Source organism: Tachysurus vachellii, chromosome 8 (assembly GCF_030014155.1).
Source record: "Tachysurus vachellii isolate PV-2020 chromosome 8, HZAU_Pvac_v1, whole genome shotgun sequence".
Classification (NCBI taxonomy): Eukaryota; Metazoa; Chordata; class Actinopteri; order Siluriformes; family Bagridae; genus Tachysurus; species Tachysurus vachellii.
In genome coordinates this window covers 29,452,791-29,479,001 of record NC_083467.1, presented here as the reverse complement: position 1 = coordinate 29,479,001, position 26,211 = coordinate 29,452,791, and the positions used below count along the sequence as shown (strand labels likewise).

Below are 26,211 nucleotides of genomic sequence, written 5' to 3'. Positions count from 1 at the left end.
TTTATATAACACTCTTAACACACACGTTACCAGTCACGTTGGTGTCACTTTTTCGCTGGCGCAAAAAAACAAATAAAAAAGGCACAAAATTGTGACGAATGTCGATGTAGATTGACTTAAAAGTCGCATCAAATCCGCCTTGGTTGTTCACACTGCGGCCACATTGGAAAAAATCAGATTTGGGTCTGATTCAGGACCACATATGGAAGTGGCCCAGATCTGATTTGAAAAAAATTTGAGTGTTCACACTACTCCTGAAGAAGTCTGACCTGGTCACTTGACCCCAAAAAAATCTGATTTGGGCCACTTTTACCTGCAGTGTGAACGTGGCCTTTGTGTGCTGTATACATCAGACGTGTTGTGTATTCAGCAGCGGCAGAGACTGAGACCGATACAGAGAGAGCATTAGTTAAAAATCATTAATAATCTGATCAGGATTAGGATTATATAATAAACTTATTGTCCAGTTTATACATTATTATTATTGAGATTTTATTTCACCAGCAGAACACAATCTGTATCACGTGACCCTGAGACACAGTGATCTTCAGTGATCTGGGTCTGAAGAACCCTGACCTCCAGCACTCTGCCCCAAATGAGCAGCACACACTGCATTAATGTTTTCTGTTGCCGTGGATACGGTGCGATCAGAAAGACGTCCTCTGGATGAATCAGCAGCTCTGATTATTTTCTGCACAGTTTAACGAGGCGACTCGTTCTACACTCATCAGATTATGACAGTTTACATCACAACACATGACTGGATTATCTTTATTCCTCATACAGTGACAGGAGAACGTTTGCAGACAAAGAAACCATCAGTCTATATTTATAATGGTAGGTTTAACACTGAGAGACACAATAACAACAAAAATACACTCCCTAACACGCTCACTAACACACCCACTAACACTCACTACCACATTCACTAACACTCCCTAACACACTCACTAACACACTCACTAACACATTCACTAACACTCCCTAACACACTCACTAACACACTCACTAACACATTCACTAACAGATTCACTAACACTCACTACCACATTCACTAACACTCACTATCACACTCACTATCACACTCACTAATACACTCACGCTCACCAGCACACTCCCTAACACACTCACTAACACTCTTTATAACACTCACTAACACACTCACTAACACTCCCTAACATGCTCACTAACACCCTCACTAACACATTCACTAATACACTCACTAACACACTACCCAACACTCACTAACACTCCCTATCACACTCCCTAACACACTACCTAACACTCCCTAACACACTCACTAACACTCAGTAACACATTCACTAATACTGTACACTCACTAACACTAACACACTCAACAGCACACTCACTAACACATTCACTAACACTCCCTAACACACTCACTAACACTTCCTATCACACTCAGTAACACCCTCACTAACACTCAGTAACACATTCACTAATACACTCACTAACACTAACACGCTCAACAGCACACTCACTAACACATTCACTAACACTCCCTTACACACTCCCTAACACACTCAGTAACACACTCACTAACATTCTGGTGATTTAAATTCACACAGAGTTTTTCACTCTCAGTGTTTTATGTACATAAATAAAAGATTATATTACAAATCATGAACATTTTAATTAACGTAATATTAAAACTAACAGCGAGAGGGTTCCATTTCAGTATTACATTAGTCCTGCTGATGGTGGTGCTTTAAATATTGTTGATGTTCTAAGTTTATTAGGAGTCTCGATGACGTCAGACTGTCAGCAGCAGGTCCAGGTTTCCTCCTGAACTCTGTGTGAAGACTTCAGTCTGATTTTTATTATCCAGAGAACTGAAGTGATTTCAGAAAAATTCACAGGAGATTTAATGCTGATGAACAGAAATCTACACAGTGTTGTGTGGTGATTGTTTTCTCCTGCTAATCATCCTAAACGTATAACCAGATGGTCTGGAGTGAAGGCGAACTGGAGGCACATCCCTGATGTCACTGTGATCATTAGAATGTTCCTACATGAAGGTTAGTACAGAGCGTCAGCGTCTCCTCCCTCCTGTAGGTGTGATAAGGGCACTAGTGTCCAAGTTGACTAAAACATTCCACTGATTCAGAAAATTGAAGCGGACTCAGCCTTGAAATGAGTTTCAGTCTCTGAGAGCGAAAACGTTATCCGGGAGTCGGTGTAAAGTTTCCCTCAAATCCCCGGCTGATGGGAAGTAAAGAGAGATCTTGTCTTCTTTAACTGGACTGATTGAGGGAGTTTGGACTTGTGACACACACACACACACACACACACACACACACAGAACAACACAGACTCCTCCAAGCACGACTCGTGACTGGGTTTTGAATACGGCTTGTTTTTTTCTGATCTTGCCAAGGTTTGGGGGTTTTAAATTTAATTACATGCCCTCCTCTTCCTCTTCCTCCTCTTCCTCCTGCCCCTACCAGAGTGCTGTTTTTCTTAAATCATTTAGTACTATAGTAATATTCTTTCCCACTCTTCTTGGCCTGCTCAGTTTTTTTATTATAGATATATTATAATTATAATGATTTTAAAAACGAATTAGCTGTCTTAAAGTTATTCAGAGAAACAGGGCAAAGTTATTTATTTATTTATTTATTTATTTATTTATTATGTTTGGTCAGATATTAAATACTATAAAATCTTATCAATTTATATCATTAACAAGTAATTGCTTATTATTGTTATTTGTTACTTTATAAAAATAAATAAAGAAACTATAAATGAATTAATGAATATTAAAACAAAACATAATTAAATCATTTTGAAGCTTCATAACCAAACAAATGTTTATATTCTGTGTAGTTATGAAGCTTCATTTCCCTCTCAGTAAACAGGACAAACTGGTCTTCAGCTCGTTGTCCCTCTGGGCTCCAGTTCAGGAACCTCACTTATAAACAGAGACCCCTCCCACCCCCACCTGTTCTCTCTCTCTCTGTGTTCTCTCTCTCTCTCTCTCTCTCTCTCTCTGTTCTCTTTCTCTCTCTCTCTCTCTCTCTCTCTCTCTCTCTCTCTCTCTCTCTCTGTGTTCTCTTTCTCTCTCTCTCTCTCTCTCTCTCTCTCTCTCTCTCCCCCCCTGCTCTCTCTCTCTCTCTCTCTCTCTCTCTCTCTCTCTCACTCTCTCTCTCCCCCCCTGCTCTCTCTCTCTCTCTCTCTCTCCCCCCTGCTCTCTCTCTCTCTCTCTCTCTCTCTCTCTCTCTCTCTCTCTCTCTCTCTCTGTATCCCTGTGGTCTCGCTCTCTCTGTCGCGCTCTCTCTCTCTCTCTCTCTCTCTCTCTCTCTCTCTCTCTCTCTCTCTCTCTGTGTTTCTGGCTGTGTTCTCTCTCTCTCTCTCTCTCTCTCTCTCTCTCTCTCTCTCTCTCTCTCTCTCTCTCTCTCTCTCTCTCTCTCTCTCTCTTTCTCCCTGTGTTCTCTCTCTCTCTCTCTCTCTCTCTCTCTCTCTCTCTCTCTCTCTCTCTCTCTCCACTGAGAGATGATGGTGTACTTGCAGGGTTGGTGTCAGTGATGAAGAAGAACAGATGGTGCTTTCAGCTGTTTATGCCCTTGATATTGATTTCTTGTTCTCATAGCAGGGACACAAACACTGTGAATTGCTCAGGTGTAAAACTTTAGCTGGATAAATCTGACCAAGAGCTGACACTCAAACTGAGATCTCATCAATACAAGTCAGAAAGAAACATCCAGAAGGACATCAGAAGCAGTGAGTTCATGAGGGTTTATTGATTGTGTCACCGTTAACATCATGTGTTCGTTATTGTATTCATGATCATACTGATGTCACTCATCCGCTGGAGGTGATTCTCTCAGATCTCCAGCATGTAGCTCACACCTCCAAGCTTGATTCCACCACCACCTTCACAAAAAAGCTCTCACCTCTCACCTGGAAAAAAAATCTAGAATAGAAAACATGGACCGAAAAAGAAATAGTATCTGATTTGATGTAGTTTTTACAAAGATCTGACCAAGCATTCATCTGCTCAGCTTTAAGAGAAAGCTGATTTATGATGTTATTTATAAAAACTGTAATCCAGGAGATAAGAGATACCGCTGATTAAGATGATTTCTCCTCAGATGTCCTTCTGTGGACTGTGGGATGATGATATTAATTAATGGTATTGTGTTGTTCTGGAACAGTCTGAATACTGAAGTGTATAATCTCATAATTAAACCCTCACAGTGTAATGATTCGGTCTTTAGCTCCTGATATAGGTCTTCGGTCTGCTTTTAAAGATAGTCATCAGGCCGCAGGTGTGGAACAGAGTCGGTGTTTAAGCTCTGAGGCTCAGAGGCAGCAGTGAGAGGAAATCAGAGGCAGGAACACAGTAATCACAGTAATCACAGTAATCCTGATATCACAATATATCCTGCAGGAAAAGAGGTTTTAGGCTTCTATAGGCTCTTTATAAAACAAAAGAGTTTACAACACAGAACAATTAAAAATATCATGGCCACGCCCCCTTACAACTAAATAAATTAAGATCAGGTCAATCCGTTTGTATTAAAATGTGAAGAGCTAGTGGTCTATGAAGACATGGGATTTATACAGAGATCAATCATCCTGTGTGAACCAATCAGATGTACTGCAGATGTTCCCCAGAAACATTACTGAACACACACACACACACACACACACGCACACATGTCTGGAAAACATATTCCATCTGAACAGCACTGTGGTGTGGTTCTGTGCAGTTTCTCAGCTGGTTCATGACACCACTGTGTTTACTTTCACTCAGGAGAAGGTCTTTGGTGCTGCAGCTGCTTGTGTAAACGTCCGAGTCAATTCACACATCTATCCCATGCTATAAAACACCCAGCACTCAAAAGGGATCTTTTATTATCATTTTCTTGTCAGCTGTGTGTAAGCTTTTCATCACACGCCAGGTCTCAGCTTGTACCACATGTTTCAGTGTGTACATCGGAGCTGTAGATTAATAAGTGAGAGCCAGTTTCTTAGTGTTCATGAAAATGTTATTAGCACCACGAGCATAAATGTAGACACTTTTTCTGTGATTCTGTTTGAACAGGAAATCTTCACACATGCCCCAGTGAGATAAAGACTGGAATCTCATGATATTCATTTGTATGAGAAAGATCTCCATGAAACAAGAGACAAGTTATGTTATTTTACATTTGGATCGTTTCTTTTTTAGATGAATTGAACATGATAACATTAAAAGCATCCTTCTTCAAAAATCATTCTTCAAAAAATCTTCTTTAAAGGCCTAATGCTAGTGTTAGTGAGGACATGTGTGATGACAGAGTGGACACGTGTCAGTGTGAGGACGTGTGATGACAGAGTGGACACGTGTCAGTGTGAGGACGTGTGATGACAGAGAGGACGTGTCAGTGTGAGGACGTGTGATGACAGAGTGAACACGTGTCAGTGTGAGGGCGTGTGATGACAGATTGAACACGTGTCTGTGAGGACATGTGTGATGACAGAGAGGACACGTGTCAGTGTGAGGACGTGTGTGATGACAGAGAGGACACGTGTCAGTGTGAGGACTTGTGTGATGACAGAGTGGACACGTGTCAGTGTGAGGACGTGTGTGATGACAGAGGACATGTGTCAGTGTGAGGACGTGTGTGATGACAGAGAGGACACGTGTCAGTGTGAGGTCGTGTGTGATGACAGAGGACACGTGTCAGTGTGAGGACGTGTGTGATGACAGAGGACACGTGTCAGTGTGAGGTCGTGTGTGACGACAGAGGACACGTGTCAGTGTGAGGACGTGTGTGATGACAGAGGACACGTGTCAGTGTGAGGACGTGTGTGATGACAGAGTGGACACGTGTCAGTGTGAGGACGTGTGTGATGACAGAGAGGACACGTGTCAGTGTGAGGACGTGTTTGATGACAGAGAGGACACGTGTCAGTGTGAGGACGTGTGTGATGACAGAGAGGACACGTGTCAGTGTGAGGACGTGTGTGATGACAGAGAGGACACGTGTCAGTGTGAGGACGTGTGTGATGACAGAGAGGACACGTGTCAGTGTGAGGACATGTGTGATGACAGAGGACACGTGTCAGTGTGAGGACATGTGTTATGACAGAGAGGACACGTGTCAGTGTGAGGACATGTGTGATGACAGAGAGGACACGTGTCAGTGTGTCATGAATGACGCACTTGCCTCGTCCTCCGAGCGCCACCAGAGGGAACGTTCGACTGAATACTAACCACTTCCGGACTATACTTCCCACAACTCCCCCGGGACTGATTACACCGCCACCTGGTTCCAATCACTCACTTCCTATTTAAAGGAACTTGAAATTGACATCGGTGCAAAGTCTCGACTTTCTCCGGCCTGTCATTCTGAGCATTTCCTGTCCGTTTATGATTCCCTGTTTCTTGATCTGTTTCTGTACCTTTGTTTACAATTGATTGCCGCCTGCCCTGACTTTCTGCCTGTTATTATCAACCCCGTTTCTGCCTTGCCTACTTTATTGTATCTGCCGTTGTTTGACCCTGCCTGTTGTGATTACGAGAGTGTACAATTAAAACTGCCAATGGATCCTCAGCCTCACGACGCCTCATTACAGAAGACTTCGCCACAAGATGATCCAGCAGTGATTTCTAAGCTCTCCATGGAGCTCTCAGCTCAAGCACAGCAACTCACGGGCCACTACAAGCAGCTGACGCACCTTACCTCGCTCATGAGTGAACTCGTCACCGCGCTGCAAAGCTTGCGAAGTAGCCCGGCGGCTCGCGATAAAACACCGCCGGCGTCACCACCTGCTCCCCGTGCACCACTCTCCTGGCCCGTAATCCACGGCTCGCCTTTCTGGACAAGTTCAACGGCGACCCAACGAAATGTCGGGGCTTCCTGATGCAGTGCTCGCTCTTTGTGATGCAACAACCCTTTCTCTACCCCACTGATGCCAGCCGAACAGCGTTTCTCTGCACCCTTCTCACAGGGAGAGCGCTGGAGTGGGCCACCGCGATATGGGGAGAGGATGGCACCGCGTTCCCTTCCTTCCAGCACTTCCTGAATCAGTTCCGTAGCGTGTTCGAGCATCCCGCGTGAGGAGAGAGCGCAGAGGAGCGTCTATTGAGCATAGCTCAAGGAAACCGCACTGCCTCGAATTATGCAAAATTTTTCAGCATTTGTGGAGCTGTTCATCCTGGTGGACAACTTGATGAGAACCCGCCGCTCACACCCAAGGAAAGAGCGCGCCGCGTCTGTCAGCAGCTCTGTCTGTACTGTGGGAAGCCCGGACACCTACCAGACTGTCCCACCAGACCACGCAGTAGACAAGACACCCTGGTGAGTCTGAACGTGTTTATCCCCGATCGCAGAACTGTGCACAATTTGACGTGCAATTAAAAGTTCAGGGAAAGGAGTTGAGTCTGGTGGCACTCATCGACTCCAGTGCCATCCCACTGATCCCACTGATCCCAAATGCCATCCCACTGACTAGGTGCGCCTCTCCCTTGGCAGTGGAGGCGATAGATGGGCGACCGCTTGGAAAGGGATGAATACAGTTTGCCACCGAGGAAATCGAGCTACGAGTGGACCTGTCTCATAGCGAAACCATTCGCTTTCTCGAGATCACTCTCCTCATCACTCACTGATCTTGGGTCTGCCGTGGCTGCAGCTCCACAACCCTGTCATTTCTTGGAAGGAGCATCAGATTATCTCCTGGGACAAAACCTGCGCCCAACATCTCCGACCCTCCAAGACACCGTTCCAGATTAACTCTGCCATCGCCACGCCTGACTCTCCGGCCATTCCCGGCCTGCCAGCCGAGTATCACGATCTCACAGAGGCCTTTAACAAGGTCAAAGCCACCGAGTTACCACCTCATCAACCCAGTGATTGTTGCATCGAGCTCCTGCCCAATGCCACACCACCCAAGGGTAGGAGCTTCCCGCTATCACAACCTGAAAGGTAGAGTTTCGTTATCCACTCCCACTCGTTCCGTCAGCTCTCGAACAACAGCGCAAGGCCAGATACTTCACTAAACTGGACCTACGCAACACTTACAACCTCATTCGCATCAGAGAAGGAGTCGAGTGGAAAACTGCCTTCTCCACCCAGTCAGGCCACTACGAATATTTGGTCATGCCGTTCGGCCTTGCGAACAGCCCATCCAGTCAGGTATTCCAGTCATTCATAAACAATGTTTTCCGGGACATGTTGGATCACTGGGTGATCGTGTACATTGAAGACATCCTAATTCATTCTGAGACATTAGAGGAACACATACAGCAAGTACGAGCTGTACTGAAGCGGCTGATCCAACATCGACTCTATGCTAAAGCAGAGAAGTGCGAGTTCCACAAGACATCCACAAGATGTCTTTCCTGGGCTACATTATCTCCGCAGGAGGTGTCGCCATGGACGATGCCAAGGTGCAAGCGGTGTTAAAGTGGCCACGACCACAGACCATCAAAGAACTACAGCGGTTCCTCGTGTTCGCGAACTTCTATTGCCGCTTCATTCATGGTTGGAGGACCATAGCGGCACCGCTCACTTCCATGACAAAAAAGCACCGTCCCGTCTGACGTGGTCACCTGAGGCAGTGGCAGCCTTTCATCTTTTAAAGGAGCGTTTCACCATGGCTCCCATTCTCCATCACCCCGACCCGACTCGACCATTCATTGTCGAGGTAGACACCTCCAGCACAGGAATCGGAGCGGTCCTATCACAGCTTCAGGGACCGGCCGACAAAATGTTCCCATGTGCCTACTTCTCCCGGAAGCAGACCTGGGTCCAAGAACACTAAGGCTGACGCGCTCTCCCGCCTGAACAATGAGCCCGAGCAAGACCCATCTGCCAGGCCCATCATCCCTGAGACCCAGATAATTGCTCCCATTGAATGGGATATTATGACCGAGATCTCCCAAGCCAACGCACTGGCTCCGCCTCCTGCCGACTGTCCACCCGCCAAGACCTACGCACCGGAGAACTTCCGCTCTGCTCTCGAACTCCTGCACACCTCTCCAAGCTCCGGCCACCCAGGCATCTCGGCCATGACTCGGCTCACTCAAAATAAGTTCTGGTGGCCCTCGCTGTCCGATGACGTAAGGAACTTTGTGAGAGACTGTGCTGTGTGTAACACCTCCAAAGCCTCGCATCAGCCTCTACTAGTCCCACTGCGACCCTGGTCCCACATAGCTATCGATTTCAACACCGATCTGCCTAAATCCAATAACTACACCAAAATCCTCACCGTAGTGGACCGATTCTCGAAGGCATGTCGCTTAATACCTCTGCCCAAGCTGCCCACTGTGTTCAAAATGGCGGAGACTCTTTGCAACAACGTGTTCCACTTATATGGCCTCCCTGAAGACATCGTCTCCGACAGAGGACCGCAGTTCACGTCCCGAGTCTGGTCCTTCTTCTTTAAGCAGCTAAACATCAACGTTAGTCTCACCTCCGGATACCACCCACAAGCCAACGGCCAGACCGAACGCATGAATCAGGAGCTCACCCGCTTCCTTGGGTGGTAGAGGCTGTGTTATGTCAGAAAGGACATGAGTCAGTGTGAGGACGTGTGTTATGATAGAGAGGACAGGTGTCAGTGTGAGGACATTTGTGATGATGTGTATAAAGTCCATACAGCTCTGTTGGTGATGGCGACAGAAAGATAAAGTCTTTACCTTCAGGACTTGTGGGAAATTAAGTTTTTGTGGTCGTGAAGCGTGTGATGAGACAGGACACGTCCCTGAGGAGGAAACGTTTTAATGTTCAAATAAAGCAGAAGTGGAAGTGCAGTGTGCAGCAGCGTCCTCCAGATTAAATTGGAGCTCGGAGAGGTCACACTCACACTCGCTATTATTTATGTTTGTTTGGACACCAGGGATCACTGTGTGTGTGTATGTGTGTGTATGTGTGTGTGTGTGTATGTGTGTGTGTGTGTGTGGAGAATTGGATTAGTTCAGAGATTAATTGTTCCACAACACACATTGTTTCATTCAGCACTAATGACTGCAATCATGGTTGTGAAATGCTTTAATTACGTCCTGATTACGAGCCACAGTCAGACTTTCAGAATCATTTCAGCTCCAGAGACTCAATTATTATTGTTGTTTAAAGTAAAAGAGAAACTCTAACTCTTCCAGTAATGCAGCTCGGCCACTGCAACGTGACTTGTCCTCCTTTTAAAGGGCGCCATTACTTTTGTACTAATTGATTGCTTTAGTTTTATCTGTGTTCATTTTTGGATTTGTTTTAGAATTGCTTACTAAGAAGTGAATCATGTGAAAAGTATGAAAAGTCCTCATCTCTCATGTTTCTCTTTTATTTGCTGTTGTCTTGGTCATTTGTTTTGCTCCTGCTGTGACCAGCTCCAACATAATAAAGATAAACAAATAGAGTTCTGGACTCTGATTGGTGGTCAGACGTTGATTAGTTTTCTCTATCAGCAGCTCTGACTGAAGCCAAGGTTTGTATTAAAGCCTTCTGTGTGTGTATGATGTGGTGAAGGAGTCTGCAGTGTGTGTGTGTGTGTGTGTATGATGTGGTGAAGGAGTCTCCAGTGTGTGTGTGAGTGTGTGTGTGCATGATGTGGTGAAGGAGACTCCGGTGTGTGTGTGTGAGAGTGTGTATGATGTGGTGAAGGAGTCTCCAGTGTGTGTGTGTGTGTGAGAGTGTGTATGATGTGGTGAAGGAGTCTCCAGTGTGTGTGTGTGTGTGAGAGTGTGTATGATGTGGTGAAGGAGTCTCCTGTGTGTGTGTGTGTGTGTGTGAGAGTGTGTATGATGTGGTGAAGGAGTCTCCAGTGTGTGTGTGTGTGTGTATGATGTGGTGAAGGATTCTCCTGTGTGTGTGTATGAGGTGGTGAAGGAGTCTCCTGTGTGTGTGTGTGTGTGTGTGTGTGAGAGAGAGAGTGTGTGTGAGTGTGTGTGTGTATTATGTGGTGAAGGAGTCTCCAGTGTGTGTGTAAGTGTGTGTATGATGTGGTGAAGGAGATTCCAGTGTGTGTGTGTGTGTGTGTGTGTGTGTGTGTGTGTGTGTATGATGTGGTGAAGGAGTCTCCAGTGTGTGTGTGAGTGTGTGTGTGTGTGTGTGTGTGTGTGAGTGTGAGTGTGTATGATGTGGTGAAGGACTCTCCAGTGTGTGTGTGTGAGTGTGTGTGTGAGTGTGTATGATGTGGTGAAGGAGTCTCCAGTGTGTGTGTGTGTGTGTGTGTGTGTGAGTGGTGTTATTACTTTTGTATCTCATGGTACGTGTGAAGCAGTAAAAGCTCTTCAACTATTTTACTTCTCTTTCTACTAAAGAGTGTTTGCTGTTGCATAAACTGGTTTATTTACTGTGACTAAAATAACTGTTTACACACTTTAATGTCTCTCTTATATCACACATTTTTTAAATAAACCATTTTGTTGTTGTTGTTGTTAATTATCTGATTGCCACATGGCAGTGAGTGTTTGATCTGATGGGTGATGGGAGGAGCTTATAAACAGAGTCTGCTTGATTAAAACACCACGTTTTCCTCTAAAATGCATTTACATAATTAGTTAAATGCCACATTAGTGAGTTATTCAGCAGGATTCTGCTGGAGATTTGGTTTCTTTGTGATTTGTCTCACGTTGATGGATTCAGAAAGTATTCACACCCCTTTTCTTGTGCTTCACACACACTTTATTGTGCTGTGGGTTTGATTTTGAAGATTATATCATGACATTTTTACTTATCATTTTGCATTTAATTACCTGTAATGACAAAGTGAAACATGGGTTTAGATTTTTTTAAAAAGTCATAAAAAAAAGTCTGTTTATTCAGTACTTTAGTAGAATCCAGTCTGACAGCATTACGGCTAAATGGCTTCTTGGATACGTCTCCTGATCCTAATGAGATATCCTCTCAGATCAGATGGTGAGAGTCTGTGAGCTGCCAACGTCAGATCTCTTCACAGATCCAGTTTAAATCTAGGCTTCAGCTGGACCACTTAGTGACATTCAGAGACTTGCCTTGAAGCCTCTTCGGTCATGTTCTTGCTGTTGGTTCCTCACAGTCCTGCTGAAAGCTGAACTGTTGCTCCAGTCTGAGTTTGTGTCCCAGTCCCTGTGACTGAGACACATCTCACAGCATCATGCTGCCATCGCCATGCTTCAGCATTAGCACTTCCTGTTCTGCACATGAATTTCACTTGTCGTTTCATCAGACATAAGAATATTATTGCACATGTTGCCACATTCTCATCACAGAAGTGTTCAAGCGCTTGTGACTGTATGGTTCCCTTTTGAGGGAACACGATGCTGCGTCAGGGCTGACGCTATGGGAATGCTTCTGTGAGGAAGTTGTGTTTGAAGCTCTGTGTGCACACACCAATTTAATGGCTCGGGAAGGACATGTGACGAAGCGATTAAGTAAGTCCATATATGGGCATCTACGTCACATTACTCCAGCTTCTTTGTCTGAAGGAAGCGCTCTGTGTATGTGTGCGAATTGTCTGTCCTGTCTGTCTAGTGCAGGGAAAGAAATAAATATATCACTACTATATCACAGGGGACAACATGCACTCTCGTTGCGTTGTTTGTTTAGGAGAGGAGCGCGTTTGGCCCCCTCTGAACTGCCGATCCAATCAGTGGTGTTCATTGGGGTGGTGACGCGTTGTGTCTAAGTTGAATTTAGATTGGCCGGAAGAGGAGGTAACTGTCGCCCGTTCTAAGCTAGATGACCGCTTTCTGACTTCAGGCCGCACGCCACCTTCACGCAGATGGCTGCCGTTTTTCCCAGACCTCCATGCCGAGGTGTTGAGTTCTTGGGAAAATCTATTTCCAGCATGTCTTTTACAGCCATAATAGGGCTTGAAAATCATGTGAATCGGGTGATGCCTGAGATTGAAGAGATGCTTGCGGGCTATCTCTCAACTACATTGCCTACCTGCCCTTCCAACCAAGCCAGAAGCTACTTCAGTCCTTGTGGGTGAGACCTACATGGCAGCAGGCCAAGCGGGTACGGCGCTGCACATCATGGCAGTTTTGCAGGCTTACCATGCTGACCTGCTGACAGAGCTTGACGGTGGTAGCTGAGCTCCGCCAAGCCACCGACCTCTATAGGCCATTCCATGGTGGTTGCTGGTTGCCATGGAGAGGCACCTGTGGCTCAATTTGACAGGAATTAAAGATAAGGATAAGTCCTTTCTTCTGGACACCCTGATTTCAACTCAGGGCCGATTTCACCAGGAGGTGAAATGCCAGTCAGTGGCATTCAGGGAGTTTCTCCCTTGACGCAGTGAGCAGCCTGGGCCATCTTCCAGCCACACCCAACCCCCTCCTAGCTCACTCAGAGCAGCAAAATGCTAGCGTGGTTAGCATGGCAGCCTGTTCCCCCATCTAAGACCCGTCAGGTGAGAGGGGACCTTAAGTCCGTCAACTCGGCCTGGAGGGCTAAGGAGTCCTTATGCCTGATGGCCGGGGTTCCTAGGAGCGTCCTGTTCAGGAAAGCTCCCCCTACTGCCCACTTCACTGCCTCTGGCGTTTCGTGGAGCAGTAGGGCCTGTGCCTGCTCCTCTTTCTTGCACGGATTATCCCTCCCTGTTTCAGGGCACTTAGGAGATTTGTGTGTGATTGACACGACTCTCAGACAACCAGGCAATGTGGAAACTTCTGCCAGGTGTGTCTCAGTGTGTCCTGGATACCGTATAAAAAGGTTACAGGATCCAGTTCTCCTCCCATCCTCCGCGTTTTCAGGGTGTGTTGCCTATGATCGTTGGCAGGCACCAGGCAGTGTTCCTCCAAGAGGAAAAGGGAAAAGGGCCATAGAGCATGTTCCCCTCCCAGAGCAGGAATCCGGATTTTACAGCCGATATTTCCTTCCCAAGAAGGATGGGGGGCTGCGTCCGATTTTGGACCTGCATTCTCTGAACTGTACTCTGAAGACTTACAAGTTCAAGATGCTCACGGTAAAGGCTATTGTGTCCCAGATCAGGTCCGAGCATTGGTTTGTGATGATCAACCTCAAAGACACTTATTTTTACATAGGCATTTTGCCAGAGCACAGGAAGTTTCTCAGGTTCGCTTTTGGGGTCAAAGCGTTCCAGTATTGCATTTTTCCTTTTGGCCTAGCCCTTTCACCATGCACATTTACAAAGTGCATGGATGCTGCCCTTGCACCGTTGCCTCTTCAGGACATCCCTGTACTGAATTACCTGGGTGACTAACTCATTCTGGCCCAGTTGAAGGCTATGGTAGCTAGTCATCGAGATGCTGTGCTTGCCCATTTGAGGACTCTAGACCTCAGGTTGAACCCAGAAAGTGTGCGCTTTCTCCTTTTCAGAGAACCACCTTTCTGGAGGTAGTTTGCGACTCCACCATGATGCAGGCACACAGAGGGTGATCGGCCTCATGTCGGCAGCAGCCAACGCTATCCCTTTGGGTCTGCTTCACATGAGGCCATTCCAGCTCTGGCTCAGGGGTGCGGGCTTTCATCTTTGCAGACATCCCCTCAGGTTTATAAGGTTTATGCGCCGTGGGCTTTGTACCCTTCTTATGTGGAAAGACCCCTGTTCCTGTCCTTGGGTCCCACTCTAGGGGCGTGTCACCATCGCAGGACTCTTCCAACGGACACCTCGCATTCGGGCTGGGGAGTGGCCTTGGATAACCGCACTGCCCAGGGTCTATGGGAGGGCCCTTATGTCTCATAGCACATAAATTGCCTGGAGATGAGGGTCGTGTTTCTAGCATTGAAAGACTTTCTCCCACACCTCAGGGGCTGCCATGGTTCTAGGTTGTTCTTCTTCATTTCAGAATGATTGTCGTCACTTTGGTCCTGGAAGTTGTTTTATATCCTTGTCCTGATGTTTAACTTGAACCAATCTGTTCATTCAGATTCTCCAGTTTTTGGTTTGACAATGACTGCAACAGGTGGACACCATTTATGTTTCAGATACATCTCAAGGATAATTAAAGGAAACAGAATAGAAACAGGATGCACCTGACCACAGCAAAGGCTCTAAATACTTTTCTGAGTCAGAGGTTTGTTTTTAAAATCAAATTAATTAAAATAAATAAGAAAATATCATCACAGGTAAAGAGCATTACATGTGATTAAGTGTAGCTTGATGGGAAAAAATGTATGTTAGGGGATTGGGTAGCTTCAGTGGGTGTTGGATTAACAATCGGAAAAAGTTGCGAGTTTGAACCCTAGTGTCAAATAATGGGATATATTTACAAGTAAAATCCAGACCTTAAAGCGGGGAAAGCCAAAAACACGATTTATTAACAATTTATTAAAACATAACACGGGTGGCACGGTGGCTTAGTGGTTAGCACGTTCGCCTCACACCTCCAGGGTTGTGGGTTCGATTCCCGCCTCCACCTTGTGTGTGTGGAGTTTGCATGTTCTCCCCGTGCCTCGGGGGTTTCCTCCGGGTACTCCGGTTTCCTCCCCCGGTCCAAAGACATGCATGGTAGGTTGACTGGCATCTCTGGAAAATTGTCCGTAGTGTGTGATTGCGTGAGTGAATGAGAGTGTGTGTGTGTGTGCCTGGTGATGGGTTGGCACTCCGTCCAGGGTGTATCCTGCCTTGATGCCCGATGACTCCTGAGATAGGCACAGGCTCCCCGTGACCTGAGGTAGTTCGGATAAGCGGTAGAAGATGAATGTATGATTGAATGAATGAATGAATAAAACATAAAACCGTAAAAACACTAGGAAAGAACTGAGGGAAGAATATCAAAACTCAAAGAAACAAGACAGAGACATGAAAACAACACAAAGATGATACAATGACGAGGGGGCAACATGGCCGGAATAAAAAGGGAGACAATTATACACATAATGAACGGGTGTGCAGAGGCGGAAGGGAATTAGACGGCGGGGCAGACACGTGAACACAAAACATAAACAAAACACATGGGACAAGAGACAACTGCCGGAACACCCGCTAATGTCACGACAGGTAAAATGTCCGGGCGTGATCCTGACACCTAGATGTCACTGTGGGACATCTTTTTTTTTTAGAAATGAATCATCTCATGAAATGATCAATCACGATTTCATCTCTCCGAGCGTCTTGTCATTCTGAGCTGTGAGACTTGGTCCTGAAACTGCAGGAAATGAATGAAGAAGATTCCAGAAGCTTTTTTACAGAACGAGAAAATGAAATGATGTTTTGCTCAGAATGCTCAGATGGGTGTGTGTGTGTGTTAGTATGTATATGATGAATGAAAGAAAGTTCAGAGTTCTTTTGTGCGTTTGATTTGAATTCAGACGAGGCGACAGTTCCAGACAGAACGAGAAATGAAAAAGAATGAAGAGACGTTTTGAAAACCCAAAACACAAATTGTTCCTTCTCTCTGGTGATGTTAATGGAAGATGCACAACTGTCAGTGTTTTAGCCTGAAGTGGTCTTATACACAAACACACACATACACACACACACACCAGCTATCACACAAAATGGAGCATGAAATTTGAAATGAGAGCAGCTATAGGTCAGAGACTTGAAGCTGACATGCTGTTTGTGTGTGTGTATGTTTGTGTGTGGTGTGTGTGGGTGCATGTGTGTGTGTTTGTTTGTGACACCCCTAGCTATTCTTACACTCGTAAAAGGTTTAAGATTTCTGCAAAAGTGTATAATCTGCCTTCGTCCGTCACTCTGCTGGATGTAAACCAAAATACCCCAGCAGTAAGACCCTGCCCCATGGAGTCCATGTCTTATACCCCGTCTCCACAGTCAGATGTTTGTGGTCCATTTCTTCAGTGATGTTTCTATTGATCAGTGAGATGAGGAGATCAGGGATTTAAAGTAAACGTTGTAGCTGCAGTGCTGTAAAAGTTAAAGAGCGGTGGGACACAACAACGTTAGGCAGTGAGCCATGACATTATTCTCACATTACCCTTCTATCGCTTTACCTTCTAGACTTTTCCACCTTGTGTATTTTTCTCAATTTTTTTTTCTGAAAATAAAATTTAAGGACCAATTATTAGGCTTTCTTAAAGTTATGCTTATGTTATACTGTTCCACCAGATCTATTAACCATTACATCATCATTAAAAACATTTCTGCATCTCCACCACTATTCCAGCATCTCCATCACCAATCCTTAATCTCCAGCTCCACCATCTCAAACATAATTTTACACTCTTTCCCCATTATTCCAAAATCTCTCACCACCATCTCAGCATATTTCTAGTTCCTCTTAAGTTCCTCTCTGCACAGACTCTGTGGTGCTGTAGAAATGAAAGAAATGATTGTAAGTGACAGAGTCAGAATGTTCCCTTATAAATCTGAGCATCACATATCTAGAGCAGTGATAATGGAGGAGAAAGATGGCCATCATTAACCAGGTGTCTCATGAAGGTGCAGAAATGAATCCCCAAAGATCTCAGAGTGAGGAGCAGCAGTTTGAGGGAAAATGGTGCCTGTGGAATGTTAATGACAAGCAATTAAAGCCAATTAAAGCTGCTGGGAAGATTTATGCTAATGAGATGCTAATGTGTTTAGGACTCACTCCAGGAAGGAAGCTGGAATGAACGGTGTGTGTGGCATCTCAGTCTACAAGGACTTGGCGTTAACATGATGATTTTTTTTGTTTTAAAACGTTTGTAATTTACATGTAAAGTGTAAAATGAACAATTAAAGATAATCAGGATAAAATGGTCACAGACTGGAGTGTGAAAGACCTCCTGTGGATTTGTTTCACTCTGAACTTTACTTCCTTGTTCTCTGCTTTCTCAGTCACCAACATTAGTTTGCACTAAGACAGAACTCTGAGGGTTGAGGATGATGTTTGGATCCACAGCGATTGATGATTTATTGGTGAAATATTTTTTTCTCAGTTCTGTGCAGAGATGAAAATAAAGTCCTACATTCTACATGTCTTCAGTTCCACAAAGCCACACAGTCAGGCTTGGGCTTCTAAAGATTTTTGGTGAGACGTAGCAGGAAAAAATTTAGCCATCATTTAAAGCGCTGGCATCTCAGCTTGCAGCTCTCTGCCCCGTGGCATTATGGGAAAAGTCACACTGCTTAATGACAGACAGCCGAGTGATAGTGAAAGAGTTTAGAACAGAACTGAAGCATGAAAGAAGCTCTGAGTCTGAGTTTGTTTCTTCCTGGGGTTTGGTTTCATCTTTACTGTTTACTTACATTTATTTACTTACATTCTCTTTCTCTCTCTGTTCTCTCTCTGTGCTCTCTCTCTCTCTCTCTCTCTCTGTGTTCTCTCTCTCTCTCTCTCTCTCTCTCTCTCTCTCTCTCTCTCTCTGTTCTCTCTCTCTCTCTCTCTCTCTCTCTCTCTCTCTCTGTGTTCTCTCTCTCTCTCTCTCTCTCTCTCTCTCTCTCTGTTCTCTCTCTCTCTCTCTCTCTCTCTCTCTCTCTCTCTCTCTCTCTCTCTCTGTGTCGCCCCCCCCCCCAATCTTCTATCTCATGTTAGCACGAGCAGCCTTGAAGCTCCAGTGTAGGACTAAAGGAGGATGTTTCTGACTTCAGACTGTTCTTGACTGATTGTCTGTAGTTTTAGCGGAAATAAAATCATTGTATCTTATTTATGGGTTCATCAGTTTCTCCATCTGGGAAGAGCTTTGAAGCTTCTGATTAGAACCTGACAGCAGAGGGGTTTACTTACAGAGAGAAATCCATAACTAGCTGAAGAAGTGTTGAAGAACGTGTATTTGTGTGAGTGTAGATTGGGGTAAAGACGTTCCTGTGAAAATGAGACGTTTATTCCGATTCTGTTGATCTGACAGTTACAGTGTGGAAGTGCTGAGAGTTTTGATCAGAGCTCTGCTGTAATCAGACCATTTGGTGTGTTTGTGTCTGGATCTAGCTGAAGAACCCCTGAAGCTCCTGAAGCTCCTGGATATTTGCTGTTTTTTCAGTCCAGCTGTGACACAGAACACTTACGTTACCCAGAATGCTTTGCTTTGATTCCACCAATGACCTCTGAGATTGTGCGTGTGTTAGTGTGTGTGTGTGTGTGTGTGTGTGTGTGTGTGTGTGTTAGTGTGTGTGTGTGTGTGTGTGTGTTGTCTCCTCTCTGTCTCCCTGTTTATTCCTCTGCCATCTTCCTTCTTTGTCATTCACCTGTCAGTGTTTTTGTCTTTAACTCATGGAGAGAGTTTTTATCAGAGAGGAGCAGAGCTTCGAGAAGCTGCGTCTCAATAACACTCTGTGTGTCACCTTTAATTTAACTCTAGCAGAAAGCTCTGAACAGCAGATCAACAGGGTTTTATTTTTATCTCTTTACTGAATTCTAGATAATATTCATCATTTCAAGTCCACTTCAGAAGCCACTTATTCCTTCTGTCCTGCTTTATATCTGAGTTTCTATCTGAAACAGGCCGCGTGGACGCGTCGGTTTATTCACCGTCATTTTGAGACACATCACACACACTAAGTTCTTTATTCTGACGTTCAAACATTTTATTTATTCCAGTTAATTATGAACGAATCGAATCTGGAGGCTGACAGCGGTGTAGATTTCTTCATGGGACTCTCTGACAGAACTACAGTCCTGATTGTAGTCCATCATCTGAAGAAGAAATCAATTAGTATGCTGTGATGTAGATGGCAGAAAATCCAGAGAAGTGTCAGAGGACTCTGAAGAGAACATCAGACAGACATCTTCAGATAAATACCACGTACAGTGAACAGTCATCATTCAGAAGCTTTGACTCTTTAACACTGAGCTTGAAGGGTTTCAAAAGCTTGTTATTGTCTCTGGTTTAAGGTGGAATGTGGAAGTGTGTCTCTCTCTTCAGAATCAATCAGATCCCCGTTACAGTGTGGAATAAAGTTTAATGGAGAAAAGCGTCAGGTTCCAGGAGGCTGTTGCTCAGATTAGTCGTGGTGTTTGCAGAGGAATTTCGAGCAGCAGCAGGAATTTTACTCTTCAAGACCTGTTATTTCTCTGTAATGATGATGAAATAGCTCACTGAAGTATGGAGACATTTACTGTCTTCACTTCCTTCTTTTACCTTTACAACATGTTTCGGTAATAATTTCTGTAAGAGAACCTGCTGTATGAATAGTGAAAGTGATGTGACATACGGCTAAGTACGGTGACACATACTCAGAATTCGTTCTCTGCATTTAACCCATCCAAAGTGCACACACACAGCAGTGAACACACACACAGCAGTGAACACACACACAGCAGTGAACACACACACAGCAGTGAACACACACACAGCAGTGAACACACACACAGCAGTGCACACACACACCGTGAACACACACCCAGAGCAGTGGGCAGTCATTAATACTGCACCCGGGGGTTGGGGGGGTTCAGTGCCTTGCTCAAGGGCACCTCAGTCGTGGTATTGCCGGCCCGAGACTCGAACCCACAACCTTACGGTTAGGAGACAAACTCTCTAACCATTAGGCCACGACTTCCCCTACAGTACATGGAGACATTTACTGTCTTCACTTCCTTATTTTACCTTTACAACACATTTTAGTAATAATTTCTGTAAGAGAACCAGCTGTATGAGACACAGCGTTAATAGAAATCCCTGATCATTTTCATATATTTTCTTATGTTTATTTATATTTCTATTTTCTCACTGTTCTTTTTAAAGCTATGCATTTTTTTTGCAGTTATAAAGTTCAGTATATTTACTGTATCTCTTCCCTTCGCAGGTCTATACAAGATACGGGAAATGCTACACATTCAATGGAAACAAAACGACATCCAAAAAGACAAAGCAGGGAGGCATGGGGAATGGCCTGGAGATCATGTTGGACATCCAGCAAGATGAATATCTGCCCATCTGGAGAGAAACAAGTGAGAACATTTAGAACATATTTAGATTTAATTCACACACATTATTATTTAATATGGGGTTCAAAAGTCTGAGTCTACTGCAAGCTACCGCAAGCAGTGTGGAAAAAACGAGTGTCAGAGGCAACTGGATGCAAATTCCTTTTATTTATTATTAGTTATTGCAGACATTAGACCGTTAGAGTTAGCACTGGAAGCTAGAAGCCTTTATTTGTCACTGATACATCAGTGCAGATCTCTTCACATTCCAGTTAGGATGAACTTCATTCATTCATTCATTCATTCATCTACTACCGCTTATGTCACGGGGAGCCTGTGCCTGCATCTCAGGCGTCATCGGGCATCAAGGCAGGATACACCCTGGACGGAGTGCCAACCCATCACAGGGCACACACACACACACTCATTCACTCACGCAATCACACACTACGGACAATTTTCCAGAGATGCCAATCAACCTACCATGCATGTCTTTGGACCGGGGGAGGAAACCGGAGTACCCGGAGGAAACCCCCGAGGCACAGGGAGAACATGCAAACTCCACACACACAAGGTGGAGGTGGGAATCGAACCCCCGACCCTGGAGGTGTGAGGCGAACGTGCTAAGCCACCGTGCACCCACCTAGGTTGAACTTTTCTCCAATAAGACTTCATACTTGAGTATTGAGAGATAGGATCTGACAACTTATTAACAAGTTCTCAGCAGTTGGCCCAGACATTTGATCTTTGGTAATATCACTTTTGTCACCTCAGCTTCATATATATTGAAAGTGAAATCCTTGCAGCTTCTCTCTGACACTCGATATTGTTTCTCTCTCCGGTGTAGATGAGACGTCTTTAGAGGCGGGGATCCGTGTACAGATCCACAGTCAGGATGAGCCGCCTTACATCCACCAGCTCGGCTTTGGCGTCTCGCCGGGATTCCAGACCTTTGTTTCTTGTCAGGAGCAAAGGGTACAAAGCAGCTGGCACATGTATAATATAATACATGAAGGATTTGTTGTGTTTTTCCCGTAACATACAAACTTAAACACCACTATATGAAGAGTCGTGATGTCGTTGCTGTTGTAATATGAACCTGCTTCTCTCTTTAATTCTTCCTGTTCACAGTAGCTTTATCCTTACTGAGTTAAACAGAATGTGAAGTGTGAAGTAAAATAATATACACAAAAATAAATTTGGTAATTGATTCATATTTAAAACTGAATTTTTGTGTAGTTCACCGGATCCTACTCGATATATAACACATGAACGATATATAGTTATTAGAGAAGTTCAAGTGAGCAGTTAAACTTCTCTAATAACTATAAAAGTCCACCATAAATATAATAACTGCAGTAACAGAAGCTTGTGATTTTCATTATTATAGCAGAAAAAAAGTTGTTCTCTCTCTGTCTCTCTCTGCTTTTCCTCTCTCTCTCTGTCTCTGTCTCTCTCTCTGTCTCTCTCTCTCTCTCTCTCTCTGTCTCTCTCTCTCTGTCTTTCTCTCTCTTTCTTTATCTTTCTCTCTGTCTCTCTCTCTGTCTCTCTCTCTCTGTCTCTCTCTCTCTCTCTCTCTCTGTCTCTGTCTTTCTCTCTCTGTCTCTCTCTCTGTCTTTCTCTCTCCTTCTTTATCTCTCTCTCTCTCTCTCTCTCTCTCTCTCTCTCTCTCTCTGTCTCTCTCTCTGTCTCTCTCTCTGTCTTTCTCTCTCCTTCTTTATCTCTCTCTGTCTCTGTCTCTGTCTCTGTCTCTCTCTCTGTCTCTCTCTGCTTTTCCTCTCTCTCTCTGTCTCTGTCTCTCTCTCTGTCTCTCTCTCTCTGTCTCTCTCTCTGTCTCTCTCTCTCTGTCTCTCTCTCTGTCTCTCTCTCTCTGTCTCTCTCTCTCTGTCTCTCTCTCTCTCTCTCTGTCTCTGTCTTTCTCTCTCTGTCTCTCTCTCTGTCTTTCTCTCTCCTTCTTTATCTCTCTCTCTCTCTCTCTCTCTCTCTCTCTCTCTCTCTCTCTCTCTCTCTCTCTGTCTCTCTCTCTGTCTCTCTCTCTGTCTCTCTCTCTCTCTGTCTCTGTCTCTCTCTCTGTCTCTCTCTCTGTCTCTCTCTCTGTCTTTCTCTCTCCTTCTTTATCTCTCTCTCTCTCTCTCTCTCTCTCTCTCTCTCTCTCTCTCTCTCTCTCTCTCTCTCTGTAGTTGACATATCTGCCCCAGCCCTGGGGAACCTGTCGCTCGTCAGCTGATCCCTCTATCCCGGGTTATGACTCATACAGTATCAGCGCGTGTCATTTACACTGTGAGACTCAGCTGGTTCTGCAGCAGTGTCAGTGCCGTATGGTGCACATGCCAGGTAACGACCCTCTTTCTGTTCTTTGTATTTAATAAATATTCATTTCATTTCTTCTACATTAAGATGAACTGAAGCAATGTAACGTTTACTGGTTTTAAACAAAGCCCACTGCTTTATTTTATATGATCTTTTCTATAGAAGAACAGCACCAGAATCAGACCACTAGGTTGTTCGCTAGCTGAGAAACTTTTTATAATTCTACTCCTGCATCAAATAAAGCAGGAAGTAAAAAACTGTTCAAGTTTGTGTCTCAGGTTTTCAGGTTTTCAGGTTTTTCGATACCTTTCATCATCTTAACAAAAAACAAAAGGTGGTAAAAACCTGATACACACTTAATGAGTGTGTGGAATGTGTTAGCTTAAGGACCAGATCTGGTCTTGAAGCCCCTCAGGACATTCGGTGTGAGGTGAGCTAAAGCTGAGAGGATCAGCGTACGCCTATCTTTAAGACTTTCACGCCAGCTGCTGTGTTTCGTCATGAGAAACGAACGACATTTACGATGTCCGTCTGGCTGCTAGAATCTCAACACAAGTCCACTGTACTGAGATCACAGACATGATAAAAAGCCACAACTTAAATTTGGACCAGTTTCCACTCACAATCAAAATGCTACACGGGTCTTATTGTGGATTTGGGTCAGATTTTGCTCCCAGCAAACGTATAATATGATTAGATTCTGTTCTTTCCCCATTAAATTAGATTGTTATTACAACACTTTCCTAAACAACTCGGCTGATGTTCTTTTATTTCTAATCTGCTTCGGTTAAACGGACGTGTTTTCTCCAGCTTATTTAGCAGTAGATCAGATTCATGTATGAATGTCTGTGTATGAACTACATCAGTTACATGAGTGAGGATCAGCAGCAGCTTTAGTCATTAGTGATTAGTTTCTGGTTATAAAAGACAATGTGAAGCAGTTATATTTAGCTCCGTAGTGTTAAAGACTCTGAACAGATGATATTCAATCAAACTGATTCAATTTTAATTGTATAGCGCATTTAACAATGGACAATGATCTGTCTGCTGTGTGTCTTTGATCTGTCTGATGTGTCTGATTGATCTGTTTGATGTCTCACTGATATGTCTGATGTGTCTCACTGATGTGTCTGATGTGTCTCACTGATATGTCTGATGTGTCTCACTGATGTGTCTGATGTGTCTCTTTGATATGTCTGATGTGTGTCTTTGATATGTCTGTGATGTGTGTCACTGATGTGTCTGATGTGTCTCACTGATGTGTCTGATGTGTGTCTTTGATATGTCTGATGTGTCTCACTGATGTGTCTGATGTGTCTCTTTGATATGTCTGATGTGTGTCTTTGATACGTCTGTGATGTGTGTCACTGATGTGTCTGATGTGTCTCACTGATGTGTCTGATGTGTGTCTTTGATATGTCTGATGTGTCTCACTGATGTGTCTGATGTGTGTCTTTGATATGTCTGATGTGTCTCACTGATGTGTCTGATGTGTGTCTTTGATATGTCTGATGTGTCTCACTGATGTGTCTGATGTGTGTCTTTGATATGTCTGATGTGTCTCACTGATGTGTCTGATGTGTGTCTTTGATATGTCTGATGTGTCTCACTGATGTGTCTGATGTGTGTCTTTGATATGTCTGATGTGTCTCACTGATGTGTCTGATGTGTGTCTTTGATATGTCTGATGTGTCTCACTGATGTGTCTGATGTGTCTCACTGATGTGTCTGATGTGTGTCTTTGATATGTCTGATGTGTGTCTCATTGATCTGTCTGATGTGTCTCATTGATCTGTCTGATGTGTCTCTTTGATATGTCTGATGTGTGTCTTTGGTATGTCTGATGTGTGTCACTGATGTGTCTGATGTGTCTCACTGATGTGTCTGATGTGTCTCACTGATGTGTCTGATGTGTGTCTTTGATATGTCTGATGTGTCTCACTGATGTGTCTGATGTTCAAGTTCAAGTTCAAGTTCAAGTTCAACTTTATTTGTATAGCACATTTACAAACAGCCACATGGCTGACCAAAGTGCTTCACAGTGCGTTTGACATACACACACATACACTTAAGAATACACACATGCACAAAGTAGTTCAAGAAACTAAAATAAGAATTCTTAAAAAAAAAATATATGTATATATGTAAATAAATATAAAAATCAATAAATATATAATAAAATAACTAGTGTAAAAGAAGGTGAGATAAATAAAACCATAAACCGGATGTGAACAGACATAAACCCCTGGGCAAATCATGAAAAGGCTAGAGAAAATAAGTGGGTCTTTAGCATGGACTTAAAACTAGATATGGTGGGTGCCGTCCTAATCTCTAGTGGCAGGGAGTTCCATAGTCTAGGACCGGCCACAGAAAAAGCTCGCTCACCTCTACGCTTGAGCCGTACACAAGGAACCACCAACATGGCCTGGTCAGATGAACGAAGACTTCTAATTGGAAAATAGGGATGAAGGAGTTCAGATAAATAGAGAGGAGCGGTATTATGGAGAGACTTATAGACAAAGAGTAAAATCTTAAAATCTATTCTCTGCGAAATCGGCAGCCAGTGTAGAGATTTAAGAATGGGAGTGATGTGTTCATGTTTGCGACAGCTAGAGAGAAATCTGGCAGCAGCATTTTGAACGAGCTGGAGACGCGTAATCTGAGTTTTAGATATACCGCAATATAAAGAGTTACAGTAGTCTAAGCGAGAGGTTATAAACGCATGAACAGCCATTTCTAAAGTCTTTGGGGTAAGAAAATGTTTAATTTTGGAGAGAATCCGCAGTTGGTAAAAGCTAGACCCAATAACAGACGAGATGTGTTTGTCAAATTTTAAGTGCTGATCGATATAGATGCCAAGACTCTGCACTCGTGAAGATCTAAAAACAGATAAACTCTCTAGGTTGATGCTAGAGGACTGAGAGTTCTCATTTGGGCTAAACATTATTACCTCAGTCTTTTCTTCATTTAAAAACAGAAAATTTTGTGCCAGCCATACTTTAACCTCGTCTAAACATTTTAGAAGAGATGAGATTGCTAAAGGGTTATTTTTCCTAATTGGTAAGTAGATCTGAGTGTCGTCAGCATAGAAGTGAAAGGATACATCATGTTTCCGGAAAATAGAGCCCAGGGGTAGCATGTATAACGAGAATAGAGAGGGAGCTAAGATTGAGCCTTGTGGAAGGCCACAGGACAGC

At 44.2% G+C, this 26,211-nt stretch overlaps 1 protein-coding gene across 1 annotated transcript in view; it reads left to right on the top strand.

Moving 5' to 3' along the window:
- asic4a (acid-sensing (proton-gated) ion channel family member 4a) overlaps window positions 1-26,211 on the top strand; it is a 73,216-nt gene that overhangs the window by 36,814 nt on the left and 10,191 nt on the right. Inside the window, exons 2-4 of the mRNA XM_060875598.1 lie at window positions 20,584-20,728; window positions 21,552-21,679; window positions 22,885-23,038. Coding sequence (XP_060731581.1) covers window positions 20,584-20,728; window positions 21,552-21,679; window positions 22,885-23,038 — 427 coding nt within the window. The remainder of the gene's footprint in view (window positions 1-20,583; window positions 20,729-21,551; window positions 21,680-22,884; window positions 23,039-26,211) is intronic.